General features: G+C 40.3%; 1 protein-coding gene across 7 annotated transcripts in view; it reads right to left on the reverse strand.

Moving 5' to 3' along the window:
• TUT7 (terminal uridylyl transferase 7) overlaps window positions 1-7,347 on the reverse strand; it is a 66,527-nt gene extending 59,180 nt beyond the window's left edge. For 4 of the 7 annotated variants that reach the window (XR_004682770.1, XR_004682771.1, XM_035024425.1 and 1 more), the window contains exons 1-2: window positions 5,499-6,420; window positions 274-455 (exon numbers count right to left, since the gene is read on the reverse strand). Coding sequence is in view for 5 of the 7 variants with exons in the window: in XM_035024425.1 (XP_034880316.1) it covers window positions 274-455; window positions 5,499-6,063 (747 nt within the window). In the remaining 2 variants the exon portion in view is untranslated. Of the gene's footprint in view, window positions 1-273; window positions 456-5,498; window positions 6,421-6,469; window positions 6,756-7,162; window positions 7,180-7,215 lie in introns of those variants that run through there. The other 3 variants (XM_035024422.1, XM_035024424.1, XM_035024423.1) reach the window with 3 other exon arrangements.
• Between the last annotated feature and the right edge of the window lie 798 nt (window positions 7,348-8,145).

The raw sequence follows: 8,145 nt of genomic DNA on the forward strand, positions 1-8,145 counted from the left end.
TACTTATCTTCCAAAACACAGGCAAACAAAAGTTAGCCAGAAATGATTTCCCCATCACTTTAAAAACTGCTAATATATTATTATCACTCTTTACCACTATTCTAATAGTCATTTTTTGGAAGTGATTCTATTAAATCAAATTGAGTATCACTTTTAACTCACAGTGCTTAAATGCTAATAACTGTAGTAGGATACCTAACTCATCAAAGCACATGTTCCAATTACTAGCATAAACAAAGACAAGGATTTTAAGTAACAAATAAAAGACATTACCCTTTTTAGCCTGTCAATGAAATCTCTTTTTAATCGCTCCTCTGCCTGCTGTAAGCCCAGGAGCTCCTTCGTTGAAAGCACAGACTCGTCAATCACGGGGCCTTCCAAGTCTCCGCCCTGCTCATTTTCCTCATTTCTAGTCCTACGTGGCTTCCGAGGTCTGGACCTCTGCTTCTTGTTTTCTTAAGTTAGGGGGAAAATATTATTGGCCATATTGAGTAATACTGCTCTGACAAAAAAGGAGACCGTACATATTTATTCATACATATTAACTAAATAATGTGATTATCTGAATGACATCTGAGCACAGCAAAAGGAAAGCTCTTCCATGGATAAAACACGTGAATACTCATTGATCACCTCATCTGGATACACCAGCCCATAGAAATCCTCTTTTAGGAACACTGGAAAAGAATTTGCTTCAACCATACAATGTGATTTTATCATTTCTTCCAAGTATACTCCTGAACATACTCAGCCATAGTAAAAATTATCCTCTGAAGGCAAGTATACTTGCCTTCTGTAATTCTGTAATTATCCTACTGTAATTCTAATACACCTAATTTATTGTAATATATAATATAAATATATTGAATATATTCTAGTATACCTGTTATTCTAATGAAAACTGTTCACTTACAAAAATGAAAGGAAATGTGGATAATCTCAACAGAAGAAAGATGGACAATATGATCTCCAAAGAACTCAGAAATCAACTACATTCTTTTGTGGAATGAAAATCCATCATTTAGCTGTAAATTTAGCTTTCATGTCATTGGGCCTTCTCCCCACACGGATACAAGAAGTCCAAGCCAAAATTTTATTTACTGAGGACAACTAGTTCCTATCTTATCTTTATTTTCATTTTAGCTTCTTTGGACAGTCTGTACACTAAGCACATTTCAAAGAAAAAAGGCCATTACTTGAAATAAAAGTTTTCTACAAGTATAGACTAATTCATTTAAACTCTGTTGTTAGTTCTACAATCTTTATAACTAATAAATGAATCTGTTCCCTTTTTTAAATTTACAACTTTTCTACCTGTGAAACTGAAGATGACTGTGGGATTGATCTATAAAAAAATCATTTTAAATAGCTTTGATAATGTCTATCAAGCTCTGAAAATAAATCTATCATTAATACATGATTAAAATAAAAGCTAATTTCCCCAATTAAAATTGTGATAAATGGTTTGAATAATGTTTAAATGGCTGATCAAAAATTAGTCTTTCAAAATATAAACCTACTGAAAAGCTCTGCATGAGGCAATTCCTATGTCAAGTTTTCAGTGGAACTCATTTCTTGTACAGCAGTTACAATGAATCCGTTGGCTGAAAAAACTTGAGTCAGAAAAGGGAGGTATAGGATCTCTAATTTGCAAAAAGCTGTTGTCAACAGCTCTAAAGGAAAAGTAGCAAGCACTGTGCTCAAAGTACCATAAGATGAATATATAATGAAATTCTATAAATAGCTTCTATAATATAAGTGGCAATTGAAAGAAATTAATTAGGACAAATAGTTTTGTTTTGCTTTTTAAATCCATCAAAATGGACCAAACAAATAAAATACTAAAAGGGAAGTAGTCATTTGCAGAGAAAAACTAGTCTACTTTTAATACTTGCTTTTAACACTCCCCTACTCCCAATTATCACCATCTTTTAAGGACTGTGCTCTCCGTCTGCATCAACTTCTGAGATAAGCACTTCTTTTAACTTAGAGGTGTGTCTGTTCTCATTTGTGTATCTTTACGAGCTCTACTCTAAATAATTACATCTAATTTCAGTGTTCATAACAAGTTTCTTACTTTGGCAAACACTCATTAGAGATTTACACCAATATGTGCAATACCCATTAGAAAAGTCCGTATTAGTTCACAAACCAGTAATTGGTATGGAACCAAATTCCTTTTCTAACTTCTCCTCTCTCAAATCACAAAGGCTTTTCACTTAACTGTATTTGCTGTCATCTTCTGGAATGACAATTTCCCTCCAAAGAGCCCGATTAACTCCTTGCTTTTTCTTTTTAAAAATTTTATTTTTAGGTAATCTCTACACCCAACGTGGGGCTCAAACTCACAACCCCGGTATCAAGGGTTGCAGGATCCAACCGAGCCAGCCAGGTGCCCCACTCCTTACTGTTTTTATACAGAGAAGTGGATGGCTGCAGAAATTCTGTCTGATGACGATGACCACGACGATGACAGCAGCTGTCATTACTGAGTATTTTTTATGTAACAGATGCAATGCAAGCACTTTATGTGCACTGCCTCATTTAATCCCTGTAGTGATCCTGTCATAGATGTTGATATTATCCCCATCGTACAGATGGGGGAAATGTTGGCCCAAGAAAATAACTTGTTCGGGGACAAATGACTAAGTGAAAGTAATGGGACTTAAAATAAACATTAAAGCATGGATGGAATTCTGAAATTCAGCCTTTTATCTAACAATATAAGAACTGCAAAGAACTTACTGAAATCCCCCCTTGTAGCATATCCATTCACATCTAGACTAGACCATAACTGACAAGACAATTATCACCTTCTGAACTGAGTTTCACAGGACTGCATGGTAAAAACAGTCAAATAAAATCTCACTGAAGGGAATCCTGAAAGACAAAGCTGGGTATTGCTAAAAAGTTCCCACAATTATGTAGAGGAAGACTACCTGGCTCATCGCAGGTGTCTTGTAACATGAATTCTCTATATACAGTATTCCAAGTCTCCCATATTTTATTTGCATATGGCCCATTATTCCATTCACAAAGTACATGTGTATATGAGTGGATATTTTCCAGCTAAGATCACTAATGGCATTGTCCCAAATACATTAAATTGGCAATCTAGGATATCTGAGGGATGAAGTACAGGGCGGTAACGTAGAACTGAAAAATAGAAAATAAGTATTAAAAAACAAAGCAACTCTTAAGATAATTTTTACTGTCTTCTCACATCATTTAATGAGACCCTTCCTTAATAAGACAGAATTCTGATTCAAGGAAAATTTCAGTCCCTTTAATGAGATCCTTTTTAGAATCCTGAGTGCAGTGCAAAGTTTATACTTCAAACTGAATTTCTCTCTACAGCAAGTAATTTCATACCAAAGCTTAATATTTTTCTTATGAAGATGTTCAAGGTCTAGAAGCTGAACAGTCCTTCATCTAGCAATTGTGAAAGCGCACACCTATTCTCCATATAGAGAGAACATGGGGGTTTGGGGATTGTCTTCAATTAAAAGGACAGCAAAAAAATGTATGTACTTCCTGTTCAAAACCACTTAAAAGTAACTTTTTTAGTTGCTTTTCAGACCAAACAAGAATACATATACAACAAATTTTTAGTCTGTTAACAGTCCCTACTAATGTCTGTCTGGTTGCAAACTTTTATTCTATAAATCTGTTTTTATAATTCTACTTGAGACCAACTTTTTCTTTTAAAAAACTATTGGTAACGGCATTAAGATGTCCATGTCCTACCTGGATACAGTAATACAGAAATACTTAAATATATACACTTTTAAAAAGAAAAACACCAACCAAAAGCCGAGAAATTATCAATATGTGTTCAGTTTCCCTCTGTCAGATTGAAGGTCCAGTGAGGCTGAGTAAATGGCCAAAGCAGCACAGCACTCAATTTCAGTTCCACTTTCTCATCCACCACCCTGCTAAAATAAATTTAACCTCACCAGGCCACAGCTGCCTGCTGTGAAAAACTGTGATTGTACCGATGTATCATGACAGAGCACTAGATCAGACAATTCCTTCAATTTCTTTCTAGCTTAAAGATTTATGCAGCCAAGATTTTCTCTCTCCTGGGATTCCTTTATTAACACCTCACTCTATTTCTGCTATTTGATATAAGGCATATTCTCTTGCTTTTCCTACCTTCACAAATATAAAACAGCACCTTTTCTCTCATTTAATACTATCATAAGACCCCCTAGAGATAACAAATGATGTTTTCTCTGTTAAATATTCTAGATGTCCAGATCACAAGTTCTAATGCCTTACCAGTAACATGCATAGATGTAAATTGGCCACTGTGAGATATCACATAAGGGCTTCTGGATACCTAGGAGAGTGCCAATGTTGCCTAGATGTATGTAAATTTAAAAAAACTTTAAAGTGCTGACCAATTTGCCACCCATTCCATATGGTCACTAAAAAAAGGCTTATAGCCGGGCACCTGGGTGGCTCAGTCAGTTAGGAGGAAGCGGCTGCGTTTGGCTCAGGTCATGATCCCAGGGTCCTGGGATCAAGTCCTGCATAGAGCTTCTAGCTCAGCGGGGAGTCTGTTTCTGTCTCTCCCCTCCCTGTGTGCTCATGCACACTCTCTTTCTCAATCTCACTCTCTCAAATAAATACATAAAATCTTAAAAAAAAAAAAAAAGGTTACAGCCAATATATTTAAAAGCCCATTTTTCCAAGCATAATTTACATTTTCAGACTAGTTTTACTTTTTCCTTCATATTTATGAGTTTATTTCATTTCAGTTATTACTGTCCATTAGATAATTTTCCTGTTTATAGAAATCATTGCTACATGGACAAAATCTATTCACCTTTTAGAAAAACGTATAATCACTTTGAGGCAATTATTAATCAAGCACAGAGGGCACTCAGAAAAGGGTTTTGGTGCTACAGAAACTAAAACGCAAAACTTTTGTCTGTAATGTGTCCCAGCCTGTTTGCCATGGTCACTTCTAAGAAAAAAAAATAAAAATCTTGGACTATCCTCTTCCGGAGATTGATGCTCTATCCAAAAGACATATAACCCTCTGTGACAGGAAATATATACAGTCTATATTGCATACTGACATTGAATACGATTTTTTTTTTTAGCTTTATATTCTGTCATTTATATTATGGACACATTCGCTATTCAAATACAAAATTACAATACATAATTTAGAAAATACATACACACCACTCAGAAAATATGATATAGTCCCCAGGGTGATAGCCGCCCTCTTCTGTAAAAGGCATCAACAGGAAATACGTTTACTGAAGTAAAATGAGCCTCATAGCAAAGTGAACTTTTAAAGTGACCAGTACATGCAATGTGTTGAAGTTGCCCAAATACCATGATTACAATTTTTAAAGTATTCACATTAAATAAGCAGGAACTATGAAAAATCGGAACGGCACTGCTGAAAATAATAAACCTCATTTGGATGAAAAAGACATTGCGACTTTGGGGCTGTAACTTGACAAGTTGGAACACATTACCAGGGCTTCCCGCTTCCATTTCTGACATGGTTTCTAGGCTTGTCAAGTCTTTATGAAGTAGTCGTCTTACAGTTCTGCAGCCTCTTCCATCTTGCCACCTATATCCATCCTCACTTTCCTGAAAGGAGTCTTTTCTTGGTCGGTTTATAACAGGAATTCTAGGTCCAGGTTTAAATTCCCTCCAACTGTCTGAATTACCAGCAAGTTCATCAGAGAGCCATCTCTTACTCTGATCTTTGTGGTTGTCATTTATCCAAGCGGGTTGACTGTAAATTGGGTTTTTAAATGCATAGGGATTGTTGGAAACAGCATATGGTCCTTTTCTGGGGGTATTCCCATAGTTCCCTGGTGTTATTTTTTTTTTTGGAGGGCCTTTTTCCATTTTACTGCTATGGCCTTTAGCATAATCATCCATTATTAAATAATCTTGTTGGGGGTGACCCCTTCTGAAATCCTCATCATCTACAGTCCCTCGGTCTTTAGCACGTTTCACAAAATAAGGTTTTGCTGCATCTCCCATGGTCTTTGACTTCAATTTTCTTACTCTGCACCTGAAAGAAGGCATTTTGGGAAATCATCAAACTGTAACAAGATATCATACCAAGCATATGAAATACCACACGTTTATTGTACAGATGCTCAAAAGCCTATACAAACTCTTCTTTTCCTAATTTCCATCACATTCAAATAATCATCGCATTACACTAGAAGTTGGGAGGCTTGAATCCTGTAATATTCTTCACGAAAATTAGTACTTACTATTTAACATGAAGATTACATCTGTGACTAAGGGAAGCTCCCTACAGTCTCGAGAACTGCAGTATTAAAAAATGTTACTCATTACCAAGTTGGTTGGCTTTACCTATAAAACAAAAGCGCTTCTCCAAAAAACCAAACCAAACCCTCATTCCCAAGCCTATGTTGTTAGAAACTCCGGAAAGAGTCTTTAAAAAAAAAAAGTTGGCAATTACTTTTAAGTGTTATACAAAGTAACCGAAACTTTCTGTGAAAGTAGCTCAAATCCACTTTTCTGTCCCTTCTCCGTCCTTCAGGGAAGGGCCTCGGCTCCCCCTCACCACCACCATTCAGGACCTCGGGCTTCGGTCGCTTGGGCAGGGGACGGGCTCGCTCCCCACCAAGGCTCCCCTCGTCAAAGGGGCTAGGTTTCTGACGAAGAGACAACTCCAGCTGACCTCCCCAGTCCTCATTCTCTAACCCCAAACAAGTTTGGTTTTGTCACGGAAAGCATTTCTCCCTCTTCGACTCCCGTTTGATCGCCCCACCCTCGATCTGCCTCAGTTTCCACCCTTCGGGGCAGGAGACAGAGAAAGAAGAGGCGTCTCCGCACTCCTGGCCACGAAGCCACCTCGGGGACCAGGAAGCAGGAAGTGACCTGCCTCCTCGATGGGGTTCCGGGGTCCCCCCGGCCAGCCAGGGGGCCGGGGCCGAGTGCCTCCACCCAAGTCCCTTCTTCTCCGGCGCCGGAAGGGTCTGACACAAAGTGAAGATGCGGACTCGAACCCGAGAGCTCAGTCCCCGCCGGCCTGGGGGCTCCCAGGTCCTCGCAACTGGGGCGAGGAGGCCGGCAGGGGATGGAGCCAACGTTTCTCTCGGGCCGGGCCCGCCCTCTACTCCGGAGACCAGGGAACCCACCGGAGACCCACCCCGGAGGCTAGTCTGGGAGGGACGCGGGGAGAAGGCGCCCCACAGCACTCACCACCTCCGCCGCGGTCCCCCGCCTCTTCCTGTCCCGGCCGGGCTCCCTCTCCGTGTTTTCCTTCGGCCCCACTTCCGGCGCTCAGCGCTGTCTCATTGTGCGCGATTCGGAGCCGGCGGTGCCCCCACCCGAGCGCTCCGCCGCGCACGCCGGAAACGCGCACCGCCCGCCGCCCCGCCCCCGCCCCGCCCCGCCCCCGCCCCGCCCCGCCCCGCCTGCTTCCGCCGCCGCTGTCGTGCGCGCCCTCCGGGGCTCGGGACCCAGGTCGGGCAGGGGTGCTACCGCTCGGTCCCTGCTCTCCTCGCCCGGGCGGGCCTCACAGAGGCCGCCGGTCTCTACTAGGCCTTAAAAGCACCGCGGAGGCACACCTGGAACTCGCGAACAAACCCCTCGGGTTCCCTTTCTTTTCTTCTTTTGACCTTCCTAGCTGTCATGTTCCAAATGCTCTGGAAAGCGTCCAACAACTAATAAAATCAGGGAGCGTTGAGAAAGTGTGACGGTTCTGCTTTCTCTGCTTTTTAAGAGCATTAAATTTAAATCCATGAGATGCCGTGGAGCATTGGTTCTTAATAATGGACACATGCGCACTGGGTATTGCCAGGTACTGTTCAGAGTGCTTTACAAATATTAACCCTAATCCTCATAACAAATCCTCTAGGAAAAAATCATTATACCCGTTAAAGATGGGGAAGTAGCATTTATGGTAAAGTAAATGGCACTGCTGGAAATCAAACTTTAATGAGGCAGAGTCCGTTATTAACTACTATATATACTAAGGTGATTTAAAACACATTGGTACAACTTTTTTATAATGCCTTATCTAGATGCTTTGGTTCTGAACAGACAGGAGAATCAAACCAATAATCTGTCCGACAGGCAGACAATGGCCTTTAATAGGCTCCAAAGGGAGTGTGGTGATACATGAATACA

This window comes from Mirounga leonina, unplaced genomic scaffold (assembly GCF_011800145.1).
Source record: "Mirounga leonina isolate KUSES-001 unplaced genomic scaffold, KU_Mleo_1.0 Mir_179, whole genome shotgun sequence".
Lineage (NCBI taxonomy): Eukaryota > Metazoa > Chordata > Mammalia > Carnivora > Phocidae > Mirounga > Mirounga leonina.